The sequence below is a fragment of the Macaca thibetana genome, chromosome 8 (assembly GCF_024542745.1).
Source record: "Macaca thibetana thibetana isolate TM-01 chromosome 8, ASM2454274v1, whole genome shotgun sequence".
Classification (NCBI taxonomy): Eukaryota; Metazoa; Chordata; class Mammalia; order Primates; family Cercopithecidae; genus Macaca; species Macaca thibetana.
Window position 1 is genome coordinate 24,732,095 of NC_065585.1, and position 20,945 is coordinate 24,753,039.

Genomic DNA, 20,945 nt, shown 5'->3' on the forward strand with positions numbered 1-20,945 from the left:
TTTCCCCTTAGGTTAACCACCTCTCTGTGAAGAGAACTCTTAAATCCCCATAAACACCTTCAGTTAGCATTCATGGGTTACCTTCTCTGTATACACATTAAAGGAGACACTTCTCCCTCTTCCTGGTTTCATGTGTAATGCCTAATCAAAAACTTGGATTCCTCATGTTGCATTGATTTTAACCATTCAGCAAAATCCTCTCATAGTAAATAAATTTGGCTCATTCTATTCAAAATTCTATTCCATGCCGCAAACATTTGCTAGGAACCCACTATGTTCCACATGCTCTATGCTGAGTGAGCACTTAGCAGCTTTTTGAAATTGTCTTTACAGCTGATCTAGGGAATTTTATACTGGCTTTCCAAAGAAGTATGAAATATTTATACATCTTTGGAAATATCTGACAGGTAGGCTCCTTCAATAAGTAAAAAATAAGTGTCACCAACAATCTTTTCTATGTCCAGGCATCCTCTGCTTGCCCTGACTCTGTAATTATTGTGCAGATTTGAATATACTGAGGAAGTGATAACAATAGGGGAAAGGATGTTAAATATTGTTAAATGCTTTTCAGTGAAGAAGCACATTATCAATAGTATCTATTGTGTTTTGTATATGTTGATAGTGACCCAGCCTATCCAAACCACAATTTTTAAAATTCATTTAAATTGCTTAAAATATTATAAATATTTTGCTATATTGGGTTTTAGGACAACCTTACAGGACAGTAGAGCTCTGTGATCCTAAAGTTACTATAAAATTTTATCCTGATTCTTTAGACAATATGTCTTAAGACAACATGTCTTAAGAATTGGTCAAAACGATACCTTATTTGATGCCATGTCCTTGGCCAGATATTGGATTCCCACTTGTAATAGTGCTCTCTGCAGAGAGCTGTAATTTACAGTGTGATAATCCTTTTATCGAAAATTCCTGTGCGCATACTATAAAGAGAAGAGGGAATTATATCTACTCCCCTTATAAGAATGCCTATAAGACACCTCCATATTGGTATCATTATTTAAATAGAGTTCCCAAAATTAATTTATCATCCAGTCTCACAATATAGTGCATTCTCCCAGCTGCCTTATTTCTGTGTCATGAGTACAATATAAATGTTCATTCTTTTGGTTACCCACACTCTTCATTTTTTTATTCCTCCTTAGTCTGTCTAATTCCAATGCTTGCTTCTTTTAAAACGTCTTAGATATGTGCTTTACACTTTAGTGTGCTTTTAAGTATCTAAATTCAAACTTTAAAAAAATCTTACCTTGATTACTGAAACAGCCACTTAATTGTTCTTGTCTCCAGCTTTTCTCAACTGCAGTTCATTCTGTCTACTGTTGGCAGGTCAATCTTCCAACTCTTCTCTTCGTTTTTCTGAATGTTGGATACATAATAGGGGGAAAGTGGTCCTGGTCAGGGGAATACAATTAATAAAGATATCACGATTTGAGTCTAGAGCAACACATGAAAGGTGAGGAGGTTGATTAGTCAGAAACCATGGATGTGTGTGTGGAGAAGTGACGTTGAAAAGGTGGACTAGTGGTAAGGACTGTCTAGCTAAGCAAGTTTAGCAAAGGAGTTAAAACTTTATCCTGAAAAATTTCAAGCTGAGAGGTGACTTTTTAAAAATTATAAGCCTTAAGAAGGCGTGATCTTTTTATTTTCCTTTATATGGCCAGCACCTAGCCCAATTGGTTCTTAGAAGTTCAATAAATGTTTCTTAGATAAATAAATGACTCAAAGATTTTCATTTTCAAATTTTTTTCTGGCCACAGTTGGAGCACTGATTGAAAGGTAGTGGCACTAGACCCGGAGACCCATTACTTAGACTCGTCAGAAGAGAAAGCATGAGAATGAGCCACGGCAGTGTCTTTTCGCAGTTGAAAAGAGGGAAATAAACAGTACATTTTAAAAAATAGGTGTCTTATTATAATGGGATTACTCGTATTAATCTAATGTACTTTTGGGGAATTTTTATAAGGTTTTTATTTTAAAGATTTTATGTTTTCCTTATTCTGTGAACATTCTTTTGCTTTTTTTAACACTAAGTATTAGTAATTTATTGCTAAGAAAGATATTTTAAGAAAATTAAGTCAATTTTTTTAAATGTAGGATATTCCAGAAGATATTCTTAAGAATTTGGTGGAGGAGCTTCCTCAACCACGAAAAATACCTAAACGTCTAGATGAGTACACACAAGAAGAAATAGATGCCTTCCCAAGAGTGTGGACTCCGTAAGTGTTTCCCTTCTTGTCTTTTTTTTCTCTTTTGATATCCTCTGTTTCCTCAACCATATGATTAAATAAGATCCTTGAGGACGGGAAAAGTGAACTCATTTTTCTGCTCCCTTGGGAACTCAGCAGTTACTACCTACAAATAAACTCTAGATGTAGATATTAGAACCAAAAATTTTTAAGCATTAAGACCTTGCTAGGTAAGTGCAAGGATGTTCATAGGTTCCTATAATTATCAAATATTTTGTTTGGGTTGACCTTCCTTGGACTGATGGTAGTCTTTAGGAATGATACATGAATTGTTATTAATCTGAAATGTAAGGATTCTCAGATTTCCACATTGTTTCATAAGCTAAAACTGTTATCTAATGAAAAGTCATTAATTTTGGATACTTGCTGTCTTGGTTCAAAAAGAAAAACAAAAAAAAAACCACTTTTTGCTCTCTTCTGTACAGTTGCCTCTACCTAAGGCCATAAAGCTGCTAAGATGTAACATTCTTACTCCCATCTAGTTGTTTCTAGGCTTTTTTGCCAGGGATCTCCAGATGATGAAGCATTTAAGTGTAACTTCCTCAGGCAGTCCTTCCTGTAATCTTTGAACCTGGTTAGACTCTCATTATGGGTTCTCATCGTACACTTCCATTTACTGATTTACTCTAATTTAATTATATATTTGTGTGATTATCTGTTTTCTGTCTGTCTTTCTTGCTAGACTTCATGAGGGAGCTACATGGTTGTCTTATTTAGCACTGAGCATGGTGCTAGACAAATTAAGTAGACACTCAGCCAGTATTTTTTGAACAAATTAATTAAGACAGATTTTTTTTATCAGCTTTTGTAAGTGACTTCAGGAAAGAATCTCTAGAAAATATGAAGCAAAGACCACTTTTCATTTTTTTCACAGCATTTATCACTATCTACACTACTTTTATTTATATGTGTGTTTATTATTTGTCTCCCTACACTCATGGCAATAATAAAAATAGCAAACACTAATAAAGCATTTATTGTGTGCTTTATATGTATTAATCTACTAATCCTCACAGCGATCTAGTGAGTCAGTACAATTTTTATTCTTATTTTTTAAATGAGAAAATGTGGGCACAGAGAGATAAAGTAACTTGACTAATATCACATAGTTGTAAATGGTAGTTTAGGGATTCAAGCCTGAGTGACTAGCTGCTGTGTCATGCTCCTTACTCTGCTGGAATGCCCCTTCTTGCATTGGCATTGTCAGCTTCAAGGGGGCAGGGACATTGTCTGATTCAGCATTTACATCATAGAAATACTTAGAAACATGTAGAAATAGTACTTGGCACATAATGGGTACTCAGTGAGTGTTTTTGAAAGAATGAAGACATGAGCTCTTTCCCTAAAAATTAATTGTGAAATTGTCATGAATAGCTTAACGAAGTTTTAGAAAAATCCAAACAAAGGTTCAAATCTTGCCTCTATAGCAACTGACTCTATAACATTAAGTAAATCATCTGTCATTTTGAGCCTTAGTTTCTTCATCTCAACTCAGTTTCTTCAGTTGTAAATTAGAGCCAGTCCATACTTCTGAGAATTGCTGGAAGGAATAAGTGAGCAACTTAGCACACTTGAAGTGCTAAGTTTTTAATAGGAGAATTTTTTTGCTATTGCAAATTCTATATATTTTAACATGCTTGCTAGTGCAGAATTTTATTGTAAATGTACTTAAGTTGATGTAGTTTGAAAATATTCAGCTTTGGTAAGTTATATACTAAAAACATTTTAAGTTGTCCTTGAAGTTTTGACAGGTTACCTTCCTATAACAAGTTCTGTAAATATATATCTGATTTTCTTACAGAAACACCATCATAAATGAATTTATATTCTGACCAAGAGGGGTGTGGTACTCTTTTTTTTTAAATTAGAAATAACAAAGATGCTGTTAAATCATGGATATGCAAATACATATTATACACTTGAAGTCATATTTCATGAATATTCTAAAGTGTATTCTAAATCAGTTAAACTGGCACCACAGTAATATAACAATTCACAAATTATATTTAGTGTTATAGTCAGAGTACTGACCAAAATTCTCATTTTGCTGAATGATTTCTGCTTTCTTTTGAAACAAATTAGAAGGTGCCTGAGTGCCTTCATTTTATTAATAGAATTAGAAAGGGCTTTTCTATAGCTATTTTTAAGGAGACTTTTAGAGAAACTTAGAGCCACTTGATGCATTTTTAGTTACTACTCTGGGAATGGATTTTCCTGCCCTCTGTCTTCATTCCAGATTTCCCTGAGGCAGGAATATGCATTAGACACCAAGTTTTCCTTTATGCTTTATTAAAGTTGTGATTTTTCCTCATAAATAGTCACATACATATGTTAACTTGTATTGTCAAAGTAATAAAATATACATTTACTGAAATGTACAGATAGTATAGGTGTACTAGTCATTTAATATAAATCATTCTATATTTCTTTCTCCCTGCACATTTGAGGTGACAACAAGTCCAGTTAGTCTTTATTATGTGAAAAGCATGTGACCAGGAAAAAAAATAGTCAAGTTTGTCTAAGAAATAGATGATCATTTACTTCAAGGCTCTTGAGTAGAACTTTCTGCAATGATGAAAAAAACTCTCAGCCTATAATCCTAGCACTTTGGGAGGCCAAGGCAGGAGGACCTCTTGGGTCCAGGAGTTCAAGACCAGCCTGGGCAAGATGGCAAGACCCTGTCTTTACAAAAACAAAAAACAAAAAAATTAGCCAGGTGTGTTGGCACACACTTGTAGTCCCAGCTACTTGGGAGGCTTGAGGCAGGAGGATCCCTTGAGCCCAGGAGGTTGTGGCTACAGTGAGCCATGATCATGCCACCGCGCTCCAGCCTGGACATCAGAGCAAGACCTGCCGAGAGAGAGGAAGAGGAAGAGAGAGGGGGAGGGGGAGGCAGTGGAAGAGGGAGAAGAAGGAGAGGGAAGCCTGGCGCTGTGGCTCATGCCTGTAATCCCAGCACTTTGAGAGGCTGAAGTGGGTGGATTACCTGAGGTTGGGAGTTCGAGACCAGCCTGGCCAACATGGTGAAACCCTGTCTCTAATAAAAATATAAAATAAAAACTAGCCGGATATGGTGGTGGGCACCTGTAATCCCAGCTACTCTGGAGGTTGAGGCAGGAGAATTGCTTGAACCCGGGAGGCAAAGGTTGCAGTGAGCCGAGATCACGCCATTGCACAAGAAGAGCAAAACTCCATCTCAAAAAAATAAAAGAAAAGGAAGCAAGGAGGGAGGGATGAAGGGAGGGAGGTAACTCTATTTGAGCTTCAAATACTTTAGCTACTGTTGATGTGTAGCTCTTGAGGTCTTGCACTGTGGCTAATGTGACTAAGGAACTGAATTTTTGTTAGTAAACAAAATTACCCTTGCTTCATATGGCTAGTGTCTACATTATTGGACTATGCCATTTTATAAAGTTCTATTAAATATTACATACTTTAGAATTAGAATTAAAATATTTGATATGCCATGCAGTTCAATTCATGGAACATAAGGTTTTTATTATTGGAAGGATTGCCTTTATTAGAAAAAAATTTTTTGCTCCTTTTGGAGGAGGACCTTGCTTAAGATATGCTTTTGTTCTACCCAACATAGCTAAGCCAAGAATATTATCTTCCTTTGGAATGTAGTAACTGGAATTTGTTTAAGATAGATCTGATGGCGAATCTACAGACACTTGACAAACAGATGTACCTGCATTGCGCCACAAGTAAAGAGCCACAAAAATAGCTTGCTTTGGTGTTTGCTTCCCTAGTAATAATACTTAAAATATGTTTATAATATTAAAATGTACATTTTATAATTTGAACTGTTATAAATATTTGGTTAAATATAAGTTTATTAACTTTTATATTAGAGACGAAAAGCTTCTGAGCAGCAGAAACAATTATCAAAGAACTTTGAACCCAGTAGATGATTGACAAAATTGCTTTAACCTTAATTAAAAGCTAGCATTGTTGGGATTTTATTTACATTATTTTAAATCACCTACAAAGATTCTTTCAGGCCTAGTTTCAGCATCATTAGGTTTTCTTTTGCTAGTTATTAGTTTAGTCATTAGTTATTGTCATTTTTAAGCTAAAGTAGAAGATAGGGAATGAAATTGATCTTTATGACAAAACTATACTTTTTGAAAACTAAAAGCCATTTTATATATACTATGGGTACTATTGCCTATTCATCTCACTTCTTAAGTTAATACTTGGTGTATTGTATTTTACTAGTGGATATACTTGGTATATTATATTTTACATAAATCATGGATACATAAATTTTGTGAAAGTGTTATGAAGTTATATTTTATATTTCTTGATGGTACAAAGCAGATATGTATTTGCAATGTGCAAATGGTGACTGTGGGGTTTACACTTAAATTTTTCTTTTTTCTTTAAAGGCAAAAAATAGCACCATCTTCACAATTCTGTTGCTTGAGATTGTAGCTTTAAAATGGTCAGTTTATTTTAATACTATCAATAATTACTTACATGATTATTGCAGTTTTGCCAGCACATTTCACAACCCCAATAATCATGGAAATTAATCATGCTCATTGTAATGGAAATGTTTCAAAATGTAGTCTACAAATAAAACTTGGATCATTTTAAACTTTATTTTCAATTTTTGCAAAATGATGTAGGAGAGCTTTTCCTAGGGAAAACTAGGCATGTGAAAAAATTCAACTTGAATTGCTTTGCAGTATTTTTCCTTACATGTTAATTCAGTAAGAAGTGCTTTTTTAAAGCAAAACTCTCCTTTGTAGAGAAGCTAACCATGGAAAGCCTCAGCATCAATACATGCTTGAAAACAGGTTTTTATAATAAAAACCTGTGTTCCTGGTGTTTCAGTACTCTACAGAGTGTGCTGTTAGAAATGTGCCTGCAAAGGAGAGCTGGATGGTAAGGATGAAGACAAAGTATGAGGACAACCATTACTGATGCAGAATTGTCTCTTCTGAAAGTTGGATGAGGATTAGGGAGTTCAATATGTAATCCATTCAGCTCTGTAAAAGAAAAGCTGGATTCCAGATGCTGGGAACATTAGCACTGCATTGGTGAGCATCCTGTTCAGTCTCTAGCTCCAGAAGAGAGCAATAATTTAAGCTTAGTGCATATTCTCTGATATGAAAGCTGTTAATCCTAAAAACTACCCATTTTCAGATTTACTTAATACTCAGGAAAAAATTACTTTTACCTATGCCTTTATAAAATATGCTTCAGATCAGTGACTTAAAGACGGTGTAGAAGGATTTTTACCTTTTCTAATCCCATAAGTTGCTGGGATCTGGACAGCTTTAAGATTTTCCATAATTTTATGCTAGTCTAGTCATGTGGCATTTTCTCCACACGATTTAACTTAATTTGCTGCTCTTCACAGTCAGAAGTTACTAGCTGGACTTGTGGACTAAGGTTACTTTCCAACTTTCCTACCCATTTCAACCAGCTCAGCACTGACTTCAATGATAGACTTCAGTCTCTCCAGTCCTGAGTTTTGCTCAAATAGGCATTCTAAGCTCTACTGTTCTTTGGATATGAACAGATTAGGACTGGCTATTAAAAAAGTATTCTCTATTTAAACAACAAAAACCAAATCATTTATAAGTCCTAGCTGATACAGATTTTGACTAAAAATTTGTAGTTGAATGTAATGGCAATTTCTGTTCATTTTAATTGAAAAAAATCATTTGGCAAAAAATTTCAACAATCTAACAGGTTTAGTTTATTTAAAAGCATGTTGATCTGTAGGTTTGTATCTGAAAGGGAAGAAACAAAAGAATAATCAAAAAGATTTAAAAAAATTTTTTTAATGTATGTTGAGCTTTTTCTGATCAGGATGGTGCTACAGTGCCTAGGAAAATGAGTGCTAAGGCACCATTACTTTACCTCTCAGTATAGCTAACATCCTTAAAGAATATATGATGTCACCAGATTTCCTGAAATGGTTTATTCTAAATAATTTCATTCATACAATGGAAATTACTTAAAACTCAAACTGACCTTTTATTGCTTTTAAGATTAGTTCACCATCCAAATATTATTTTAGTCTTTTAAATGTTTCATAGAATAAGCATTATACTAAGAAATATTATTTCAGAGTGAAAAGACATAAAACCTAATGAAGAAAAAAAATATTTTTGAGATTACACTTTAGCTACGCTCAATTTCCTAGACTTACAGCTGAAATGGGATTTTTTTTTTTACTTCAAAAATAAATTATTCTTAGTAGGACCAATAATGTTAAGTGTCACTAATCTTACTGTAGCATAAGCCATGTGCTTCATAACTTGATGTTTTCTTTTATTCACAACCAAGTAAATTTTTCCTACTATTTTATAATACAAACTAAAATCTCCAAAAAGTTTTTTCCTAATGTTAAGAGGTAAATTCTTCTATAGAAATTACTCCATTTTCAGGATAATATACATGTTTTGACCTCTGTTATTACTGAATTCTGAATTTGAATCTCTGCTTTTTTGGTATGTGCTTATGTCATCTTAATGAGTAGCGGTATTTTGCTTGTTTCATCTAATGAGTAGCAGGCAGTGTTTTGCATAGGCATGCGTATGGTAAAGAATTTGCTATAGAAAACAGAATGATGTGGCATGTAGTGTGACTTTAACTGTTTTTGAGCAGTCACAAGAACCATAGAGAATTTTCTACAACTCAGACGGGCCTTTTTGAACGTTCTGTTTTCTCACTCAAAAAAAGTAATACTATTTTCAGACATTACTTTGTTTAAAGGCAGTTTTTGCTAGTGACAAGTATTATCTGCAAAATAGTTATTACAGAACATTTGATAGCTATGGAAAGTGTAGCACAATTTAGAGAATGAATTAAAGAAAGTTTTATGTTAGCTATATCTTAGATGATTCAGTAATCTCCAAAGTACATTCTAAGCACATAAATGAAAGCTTAAAACTTTCAGCTTTCACTTCAAAGGTCTAAACTTGTGTATGGTTCATATATATTTTATATATAAGTATACTATATATAAATTATATATAAAATATATATCATAGCTTTATTAGGTAACAATTATACACACACATACACACACGCACACATATATAATCCACTGTTAGAAACTGCTTTATAAAGATGAGGACTAGGTCCTGCTCACTGCTTTATTCCCAGTGCCCACAGCAGGACCTGACCAGTCAACTTGTTGAATGAATGAATGCATGAATGGAATCATATCCTCCCTGAAAGGGAAATTGATGTTCAGTTGGTGAAGTGTGATAAATTCATGTTTTGGGTTTTGCTGCTTACTTAAATCTTGTTTAACTATAGGTAAAATAGACATTTTTCTTAATAGGCCTTGCTTTAGTGCAGCTCTAATATAGCCAGTTTTGGATACTTTGTATTACATGTTTAAAGAACGATCATGGCAATTTCATTAACATACAACTTATATTTCTGTCAAGGAGTAAATTTGTATAATTTACATGAAAAAAAAATTGACAGGTGTTAGCTTTCAGAAATGGCATTTGAAATATCCCTCTAAAGATTTCCTGTGATTATTTTAGAATACTGTTATTATTTACAAATATACTAACCTTATGTAACATTAATGTACATTTTAAAACTACATAAATTTGTTATTTCCAATGAAACAGTGACAAAGAAGTAGGGCTAATGTATAATATACATTCACCTATCATCCCTCTTTTAAAAGATTAAGCCATTTCATTTAAGTTTCAAATATTTAAATATTCATAATATGAAAAGTAATGTGCTAGATGCCACACTTCTTGTTTTTAAAAACTATTTAATCTAGTGAGGAAATTAGGTCATCTCAGCACAAAATAGGGAAAATATGTAAGCAACATAATCTGAGAATTCAATTCTAGTTTGCATAATGTTACCATATGTGGGTTACCAACTTTTAAAGATTCTAAATACATTTGCTGAGTACTAAAGCTACTTGAACTGCAATTTTGGAGAAAAGAACCAAGAAAGATACTGTGTATCAAATGGAGTAATCTCTAGTTTAGGAAGAAGTATGTCTGTTACCTTCTGTTAGATAGTGTTAGTAATTTCTTACTGAAGGTGCTCCTCTGTCTTATAAATAGCTCTGTCTTTGGTCTGAGGGAAACCCATGCTAATTAGAATGTGGTCCATAAACCAGCAGTGCATCAAGTGGGAGCTTGTTAGGATTGGCGAATCATGAGCCCCTCCACAGAATAAGTGAAATCAGAAGCTGCATTCTCATAAGAATCCAAGCAATTTGTATGCCTGCTGAAGTTTGAGAAAGACAGACATAAATAGCCCTCTCCTCCCCTTTCTTATATTACCTTGAATTTCTTTGTTTTAGTGGAAAGAAATAAGCAATACAGAAAAGTTGTGTGTATGCTTGTTTTCATTTCTGTTTGAGCCAGAGAGAAGTAAAACCATATTTAGTGTAAAAACCTCTCTTTTTCCCCATAGGGGAACCTCCTGAAAAACATGTATCATTAATTGCCTCCAGTATGAGTTGATGTTTCCAGCTGTGCCACTATCTTAACTATCTAGTCTTTGACCATGATACTGTTTTTCCCCCTTTGGAAGCAAATTAACCATCTGCAAAATATCCCAATTATTTAAACATGAATTTGCACATGAAGTGACATTTTCAAGGGGGTCACTGTACTCTGTACTGTGCTTAGATATACCAGGCATCCACTGTGTATCGGACATTGCCCTGGCTGATGGGAGTATAAGATAATCATATCAGCGCCCTGCCTTCAGAGGACTGGCAGCCTAAGAGGCATCATATAGAATAAAATGGTGCTTGCAAGCACTGGAGTCAAATTATTTACACTCAGATTCCTGCCATCTACCTCCTAGCTGTGTATCCTTAGCCAAGTTACGGAGCTGCTCGGAGCCTAAGTTTTGTCACTGTAAAATGAAATTATTAACAGTGTCTTTCTTACAAAGTAGTTGTGGGGATAAAATAATTCATGTGAAGTCTTTATTATTCTTTGTGGCACCTAATAAGCACTCAGCATTTGTTATTTACCAGGAAGAGCCAGTATGATTAGAGAAGCATTGTAGTTTCCGGAAGTATGTATTAAGCTTTCTGGCAATCCTAGAGAAAGGAGCCCAGTCTATGTTAGAAAGGAATTGTTGTGAAGAGCTGGACAGAAAATGTAACGTTTGGGGTGGATTTTGAAAGATTAGTCATGGTTGCCAGGCAGAGAAAAGAGAAAGGAAATTTCAGGTATCCAAGTTCAGAAGTGTGAAGGTATTTATCTGGGCAATAGCAAGCAGTGTAGAGGGACCAGGCTATAGAAAATAGAGTGTAGAAAGAATAACTCAGAAAGTTAACTGGGGCCACATAGTGGAGGCTCATGTGTTTAATTCTAGAGTATTTGAACTTTGAGAATGCAAGAGAGGGTCATTCAAGATTTTTAAGTGGGGCCACATGACATGGAGAAGTGGGATAGAAAAGCAGAAACCTGTGTTAGAGACCTTCCAATTTGTTCCCTCTTGCCTCGAGTTTCCTAAGAGCCAAATCCTAATTTCTACATGTCTGCCATGTCCAGATTTTATCATATTCAGAATCAACCCTCCATTCCCTATCCTGAAAAACAGCATAGCTGCATTCTTCAATCTGAAAATTAGTAATCTCTGAATGTCATTTTCTAGTAACTCTTTCCTACCATCTCCCTGGCTCCTTTCCTCTTCTCTCTCCCATTCCACCCACCTCCAAATCCAACCTGTTACTCTCTTGTTTCCAAAATTCTGAACCTGACCTCTCTTTTTTCTTATCACTGCCACAGTTCTGGCAGAGCCCATACTTTTATACTTCCTCCAAAAAAAATCTGGAAACAAATTTGGGCTTCATTAGCCCTCTATTGCCTTGAGGTCAATGTCCACATTGCTTTATGTGGTGGATCATACCATTCAATTTTACTTCTAAATTCCACTGAAAGGTGGTATTGTCATTTCATTTCAATTAAATAAACCTTTTTGTGTGGAAACAACTGATGACTGTGACTAAACACATTTAATTCTATTGAGTGGAGTTGCAGACTTCTTGTGGGACATTAACTTAGATTTCTTTCCAATTGCATGACCACCACCTCCTTTGTAATTATATGAACCATCTGGATGGGATAACAAATTGTTTCTTAAAATGTACTGGTGTCTCTTTACTAAGAACTGCTTTGAGTATATTGAGTCACATACCAAAGGTGAAAAGGGTATATTCTGGAGCTGCATGTAACTGTCATCAGATTGTTATTTCCCAGACTTTGGATGCAGTTTTTACATTTGGATAGAGATTTCACAAAGTGACAAAATTCTGCAGTTTATCTTCTTATTGTTATAGATGGCTGATATGGCAAAGCATACATGGCTAGTTTCCCAGATCAGTGCCTTTGTTGCTCAGAGTTTAATAATAAACAATTTAAAATTCTGTAGAGTTCTTTTACTTGGCTAGTAGACTGTCAGTCTTCTTAGGTAGGCTATGTGGTATCCTGTGAGTATTCAGTTTCAGAAAACATTTATAAATTTATAAATATAGAAAGGGATTAGTAGATTAAGTTGTTTTTGGGCAAACAAAGTCGTCTACTGTTTAAAGGAACTCAAACTATTACATATTTTTACAGTTGTCTTCGAAATACTTATTTATTTTCTTCAACATTTATTTTAAGTTCCGGGGTACATGTGCAGGTTGTACAAGTTTGTTACATAGGTAAACATGTGCCATGGTGGTTTGCTGCACAGATCAACCAATTCTCCAGCATCCATTAGCTATTCTTCCTGATGCTCTCCCTCCCCCAAACCCTCCTAACAGGCTCCAGTGTACGTTGTTCCCCACAACCCCACGTGTCCATGTGTTCTCATCTTTCAGCTCCCATAGGTGAGAACATGCAGTGTTTGGGTTTCTGTTCCTGCATTAGTTTGCTGAGGATAATGGCTTCAAGTTCCTTCCATGTTCCTGCAAAGAACATGATCTCATTCCTTTTTATGGCTGCATAGTATTCCATGGTGTATATGTACCACATTTTCTTTATCCAGTCTGGGCATTTGGGTTGATTGCATGTCTGTGCTATTGTGAATAGTGCTGCAATGAACATACACATGCGTTTGTCTTTATAATAGAATGATTTATATTCCTTTAGGTATATACCCAGTAATGGAATTGCTGGGTCAAATGGTATTTCTACCTCTAGATCTTTGAGGAATTGCCACACTGTCTTCCACAGTGGTTGAACTAATTTACCCTCCCACCAACAATGTAAAAGTTTCTTTTCTCCACAACTTTACCATCATCTGTTGTTTCTGGACTTTTTAATAATTTCCATTCTGACTGGCATGAGATGGTATCTCAGTTGTGGTTTTGATTTGCATTTCTCTAATGATCAATGATGTTGGCTTTTTTTCATGTTTGTTGGCCTCATGAATATCTTCTTTTAAGAAGTATCTGTTCATGTCCTTTGCCTGCCTGCTTTTTAATGGGGTTATTTTTTCTTCTAAATTTGCCTAAATTCATTGTAGATGCTGGATATTAGACCTTTGTCAGATGGATAGATTACAAACATTTTCTCCCATTCTATGAGTTGCCTGTTGACTCTGATGCTAGTTTCTTTTGCTGTGCAGAAGCTCTTTAGTTTAATTACATCCCATTTGTCAATTTATGCTTTTGTTGTAATTGCTTTTGAAATTTTTGTCATGAAATCTGCCTATGCCTATGTCCTGAATGGTGTTGCCCAGATTTTCTTCTAGGGTTTTATAGTTTTGGGTTTTAGATTAAAGTCTTTAATTCATCTTGAGTTAAATTTTGTATTAGGTGTAAAGATGGGGTCCAGTTTCAGTTTTCTGCATATGGCTAGCCAGTTTTCCCAGCACCATTTATGGAGTAGAAAATCCTTTCCCCATTGCTTGTTTTTGTCAGATCTGTCGAAGATCAGATAGGCATGTGGTCTTATTTCTGCGTTCTCAGTTCTGTTCCATTGGTCTATGTGTCTATTCTTGTACCAGTACCATGTGATTTTGGTTACTGTAGCCTTGTAGTATAGTTTGAAGTTGAGTAGCGAAGTGCCTTCAGCTTTGTTGTTTTTGCTTAGGATTGTCTTGGCTATTTGGGCTCTTTATTGGTTCCGTATGAATTTTAAAATAGTTTCTTCTGATTCTGTGAAGAATGTCAATGTTAGCTCAATAGGAATAGCATTGAACCTATAAATTACTTTGTGCAGTATGGACATTTTCACCATACTGATTCATCCTATCCATGAGCATGGAATGTTTTTCCATTTGTTTGTGTCCTCTCTGATTTCCTTGAGCAGTGGTTTGTAGTTCTCCTTGAAGAGGTCCTTCATTTCCCTTGTTAGCTGTATTCCTAGGTATTTTATTCTTTTGTAGCAATTGTGAATGGGAGTTGATTTATGATTTGGCTCTCTGCTTGCCTGTTGTTGGTGTATAGGAATGCTAGCAATTTTTGCACATTGATTTTGTATCCTGAGACTTTGCTGAAGTTGTTTATCAGCTTAAGAAGCTTTTGGGATGAAACGATGGGATTTTCTAGATATAGCGTCATGTCATCTGCAAACAAAGGTAATTTGACTTCTTCTCTCCCTATTTGAATACGCTTTATTTCTTTCGCTTGCCTGATTGCCCTGGCCAGAGCTTCCAGTACTATGTTGAATAGCGGTGGTGAAAAAAGGCATCCTTCTCATTTGCTGGCTTTCAAGGGTAATGCTTCCAGCTTTTCACCATTTAGTATAGCGTTGGCTGTAGGTTTCTCACATATGGCTCTTACTATTTTGAGGCATGTTCCTTCAATACCTTGTTTATTGAGAGTTTTTAACATGAAAGGATGTTGAATTTTATCAAAGGCTTTTTCTTTGTCTATTGAGATGATCATGTGGTTATGTCTTTAGTTCTTTTTATGTTGATGAATTACATTTATTGATCTGCATATGTTGAACCAGCCTTGCATCCTGGGGGTGAAGCTGACTTGATTGTGGTGGATAAGCTTTTTGATGTGCTGCTGGATTCAGTTTGCCAGTGTTTTATTGAGGATTTTTGCATCGATGTTCTTCAGGCATATTGGCCTGAAGTTTTCTTTATGTTGTACCTCTGCTAGATTTTGGTATTAGGATTATGCTGGCCTCATAAAATAGGTTAGGGAGGAGTCCCTTCTTTTGAATTTTTTAGAATAGTTTCTGTAGAAATGGTACCAGCTCTTATTTATACCTCTGATAAAATTCAGCTCTAAATCTGTCTGGTCATCGTTTTTTGTTTGTTTGTTTGTTTGTTTTTTGGTTTTTGTTTTTTTTTTGGTTGGTGAGCTATTACTGATTTGATTTCAGAATTATGGGTCTATTCAGGGATTTAATTTCTTCCTGGTTCAGTCTTTGGAGGGTTTATGTGTCTAGGAATTTATCCATTTCTTCTAGATTTTCTAGTTTATGTGTATAGAGGTGTTTGTAGTATTCTTGCATGATGGTTTGTATTTCTGTGGGATCAGTAGTGATACCCCCTTATCATTTCTGATTGTGTCGATTCTCCTCTCTCTTCTTCTTTATTAGTCTAGCTAGCAGCCTATTTTATTATTATTATTATTATTTTTCCAAAACACCAGCTCCTGGATTCATTGATTTTTTTTTTTTGAAGGATTTTCTTGTCACTATCTCCTTCAGTTCTGCTCTGATCTTGGTTATTTCTTGTCTTCTGCTAGCTATGTTTGCTCTTGGTACTCTAGTTCTTTTTGTTGTGATATCAGGTTGTATTAATTTGAGATCTTTGTAGCTTTTTGATGTGGGCATTTAGTGCTACAAATTTCCCTCTTAACACTGCTTTAGCTGCATCTCAGAGATTCTGGTATGTTGTCTCTTCATTCTCATTAGTTTCAGAGAACTTGATTTCTGCCTTAATTTCATTATTGACCCAGGAGTCATTCAGGAGCAGATTGTTCAGTTTCCATGTAGTTGTATGGTTTTGAGTGAATTTCTTAGCCTTGAGTTCTAATTTGATTGTGCTGTGATCCAAGAAACTGTTATGATTTCAGTTCTTTACATTTGCTGAGAAGTGTTTTACCTTACTGTGATCAGTTTTAGAGTAAATGCCATGTGGCAACAAGAAGAATGTATGTTCTTTTGTTTTGGGGTGCAGAGTTCTGTAGATATCTATCAGGTCTGTTTGATCCAGAGCTGAGTTCAGGTCCTGAATATCTTTGTTAATTTTTTGTCCCAGTGATCTGTCGAATATTGTCAGTGGGGCATTAAAGTCTCCCACAATGATCATGTAGGAGTCTAAGTCTCTTTGTAGGTCTCTAAGAACTTGTTTGTGAATCTGGATGCTCCTGTATTAGGTGCATATATATTTAGGATAGTTAACTCTTGTTGAATTGAACCTTTACCTTCTGTCTTTGTAAATTTTGGTTGGTTTAAAGTCTGTTTTGTAAGAAATTAGGATTGCAACCCCTGCTTTTTTCTGTTTTCCATTTGCTTGGTAAATTTTTCCTCCATCCCTTTATTTCGAGCCTATGTGTGTCTTTGTTCGTGAGATGGGTCTCTTGAAGACAGCATACCAGTGGGTCTCAACTCTTTATCCAGTTTGCCAGTCTGTGTCTTTAAATTGGGGCATTTAGCCTATTTACATTTAAGGTTAATATTGTTGTGTGTGAATTTGATCCTGTCATGATGCTAGCTGGTTATTTTGCAGACTTGTTTATTTGGTTGCTTCATAGCATCACTGGTCTGTGTACTTTAGTGTGTTTTTGTAGTGGCTGGTAGTAGTTGTTCCTTTCCATATTTAGTACTTTCTTCAGGAGCTCTTGTAAGGCAGGCTTGGTGGTGACGAATTCCCTCAGCATTTGTTTGTCTGAAAAAGATCTTATTTCTTCTTCACTTAGGAAGCTTAGTTTGGCCAGATACGAAATTTTGGGTTGGAATTTCTTGAAGAATGTTGAATATTGGCCTCCATTCTCTTCTGGCTGGTAAGGTTTCTACTGAGAGGTCCACTGTTAGTCTGACTGGTTTCTCTTCGTAGGTGACCTGGCCTTTCTCTCTCGCTGCCCTTAACATTTTCTCTTCTATTTTGACCTTGGAGAATCTGAAGATTGTGTGTCTTGAAGTTGCTCTTATCATGGAGTACCTTACTGGGGTTCTCTGGATTTCCTGACTTTGAGTTTTTGGCCTGTCTTGCTAGGTTGGGGAAGTTCTCCTGGATGATATCTTGAAGTATGTTTTCCAACTTGGTTCTGTTCTCCGTTTTTCAGGTACCCCAGTTAGTCATAGGTTTTTACATAATCCCATATTTCTTGGAGGTTTTGTTCATTCCTTTTCATTCTGTGTGTGTGTCTCTGTGTGTGTGTGTCTGTGTGTGTGTGTGTGTGTGTGTGTGTGTGTGTGTGTGTGTATAAATTGTCTGCCTGTCTTATTTCAGAAAGATACTTGGTCTATTCTGCCATTGAGACTTGTGATTGCATTATGTATTTCTCATGTTGTATTTGTCAGCTCCATCAGATCAGTAATGCTCCTCTCTAAACTGGCTATTCTGGCTGTTGGCTCCTGTATTGTTTTATCATGATTCTTAACTTCTTTGCATTGAGTTACAGCACGCTCCTTTAGCTCAGTGAAGTTCATTATTACTCACCTTCTGAAGCCTACTTCTGTCAGTTCAACCATCTCAACTTCAGCCCAGTTTTGTGCCTTTGCTGAGGAGGTGTTACAGTCATTTGGAGGAGAAAAAGTACTCTGGCTTTTAGAGTTTTCAGGGTTTTTGCATTGATTCTTTCTCATCTTTGTGGGCTTATCTATCTTCGATTTTTGAGGTGGCTTACCTTTCAGTGGGGTTTTTGTGGGGTCTTTTTTTGTTGATGTTGTTGTTGTTACTTTGTTTGTTGTTTTTCTGTTAACAGTCAGACCACTTTTCCATAGGACTGTTGCAGTTTGCTGGGGGATCTCTCCAGACCCTAGTTGTTTCAGTTTTTACCTTACTTGGAGGTATCACCAGTTAAGCCTGCAAAACAGCAACGATGGTAGCCTGTTCCTTCCTTTGGGAGCTCCGTCCTATAGGGGTACTGACCTGTTGCTGGCCCAGACACTCCTGTAGGAGTTGTCTGGAGACCCCTGTTGGGAAGTCTCACCTAGTCAGGAGGAACAGGATCAGGGACCTGCTTAAAGCAGTCTGGCTGCTTTTTGGTAGAGCAGGTATGTTGCGTTGTAGGGGAGCCCATCCCCATCCAGACTGCTTGAACTGTCCAGAGACAACAGGCTGGAAAGGCTGAACTGGGTAGATGTTGGCCACCCCTCCTGCCAGGGGCTCCATCCCAGGGAGGCATGAGAGATCTGTCTGTATAACCCTGGCTGGAGTTGCTGAAATTCCTGGAGTTGCTGGTGCTCACTGGCACCAACTGGTGAGGAGGGATGGAGCAGGGTCCCACTTAAAGAAAAAGTCTAGCCACAGTCTGGCACAGCAGCTGTGCTGCATTGTGGTGGACTCCTCCTTGTCTGGACTGCCTGGACTCCCTGGAACTGGCAGGCTGGAATGACTGTGTCAAATGAACTGCAGAAACAGGGGCCGTCTCTCCCCAGGGCTCCATCCCAGGGAGAGATCAGAGTTCTGTTCATATGACCCTGGCTAGAGTTGTTGAAATTCCTACAGGGAGGCCCCACCCAGTGAGGAGGGATGGATTAGGGTCCCAGTTAAAGAAGCAGTGTGGCCATGATCTGGCACAGCAGCTGTGTTGCATTGTGGGGGACTCTTCCTTGTCCAGTGAACTCCTTCGAGTTGGCAGGCTGGAATGGCTGAGTTGACCTAACCACAGAACTGGCAGCTGCCCCTCCCCGCAGGAACTTGTCCATCTCAGGCAGTCTCTAGCCTGTTGCACTGGTTGGCTGGATTTCCAATCCAGTGAGGCTTAACTTGTGAGGTGCCGTGGAAGTGGGGCCCGCAGAACAAGACTGCTTGGCTCCCTGGATTCAGCCCCCTTCCTCGGGGAATTTACAGATGGATCTCCTGCCTTAACAGGGATTCCTGCGGCTGGAATCTGTTAAACTCCTGGGTCTCTGTGTGAGCCTGAGCAACTGCTCTGCCAAGACTCTGCACAGCTCTGTGTATTGGACCCAAGGCCCTGTTGGTGTGGGCTCACGATGGTATCTCCTGATCCACAGGCTGCAAAGATCCGTGGGAGAAATGTGGTTTCCCAGGTGGGGTCACACAATCACTCACTGCTTCCCTTGGCTGAGAGTGGGGGTTTCTTTGGCTCCATGCCACTCCCAGGTGGGCGATCACTCCATCCTGATTTCCTTAGTTCTTTCTCCATGAGTCGAGTTGTCCGCCTAGTCAGTCCCAATGTGAGAACTTGGGTATTTCAGTTGAAGGTGCTGAATTCACTTGCCATTTTCATTCGTCTGGGAGAGCTGCAGACCACGCTTCTAATCAGCCATCTTGGCCAAAATATCTGTTTGGTTCGTTCCTAACTTCCTTCAGAAAATTCCATATGGAAGCTCAACACCTACAAATATACTCTTGAAAAGATAACAGGACAAATTGTTTGCATTTTATAGTTTCCTATTTTTAATTTTCTCTATTGTTACAATTTAATACTTCTGAAAATTTTTTTTAAATTTACTAATGAAAGCAACTCTCAGGTGTGATTAATCTTATAATCACATAAATAAGGAAAATCAGTTATGTTTGTAAATAAATATTAGAGGACTGGTGTTTATATACTTATTTTGTATATGGATCATAATGAAAATTAAATTTAGCATATGATAATATAAATAGGAAAAATCACTTATTCAAAATTTGCATTTGTACTATAAATCCGTGTCTTTGTTTGATTTTTAAACTCTTAAAGATTACAGTAATCTTTTCAATAAAAACTTTATAAAAGTGTTTAAAAATGGAACAGAGACATTGAATTCAAGTTATTACTAAATACATTCTTATATAGGCACAAGGTGGCTTGTATTTATACTTTCAAAAAGACTTTGGAGTTGTCACTTAACTGTTCTACTTTATAAAGATTTGATGTTAATGGTTTTTTTTGGTCACCAAAAATTTAGATGTAGTGTTTGTAGCTATTTCTTGATGAACAGTTATTTTTATTTTAAATTGGAAAAATAATCTTCATCAGTCAGGAGAAAACGAAGTAGTGATTGATGAAGAAATATGTTGATTTTATCTTTCAGACCTGAAGATTATCGGCTATAAGAGAATAAGAATTGCAGAAAATAACAGTGAAATGATTGAAACTTTCTTCTGATGAGTTTCTCTAACCTACAGGATGGAGTAGAACAATTGCTACAGTTCAGCACCTGTTTTATGTGCCAAATCACTGGGGAAAGGTCAGGAAGGTATACTCTTCATTAAGAAATTGTCATTAAAATATACTATTTTATGGAACCATTTTTATGTAATCTGATTTGAATGTTATAGTTGATAATAATAAAATCACTTACTTTGTTGACTATTCAGTGTTGCATTTAATGATAAAAAATAGACCCTGTGTATAGAATTGCAGTTACACATTCCAAAAATGCCTCTTCATGCAGATTTTCTCAAGGTGCAGGTCACTTTTCTTGTCCCTTGTGAACAAGCTCTACCTTCACTTTTCATTTCAGTGGCTTTTTTGTTTTGTTTTGTTTTGTTGTTGTTGTTGTTTTTGTCGAGACAGAGTCTCGCTCTGTCGCCCAGGCTGGAGTGCAGTGGCGCGATCTCAGCTCACTGCAAGCTCTGCCTCCC

General features: G+C 36.5%; 1 protein-coding gene across 1 annotated transcript in view; it reads left to right on the plus strand.

Annotated features, from left to right (window-relative positions):
- The window catches only part of MRPL13 (mitochondrial ribosomal protein L13), a 205,760-nt gene extending 185,087 nt beyond the window's left edge, over positions 1–20,673 (plus strand). The window contains exons 7-8 of the mRNA XM_050801633.1: positions 2,116–2,237; positions 20,393–20,673. Coding sequence (XP_050657590.1) covers positions 2,116–2,237; positions 20,393–20,414 — 144 coding nt within the window. The 3' untranslated portion in view covers positions 20,415–20,673. The remainder of the gene's footprint in view (positions 1–2,115; positions 2,238–20,392) is intronic.
- Positions 20,674–20,945: the final 272 nt, after the last annotated feature.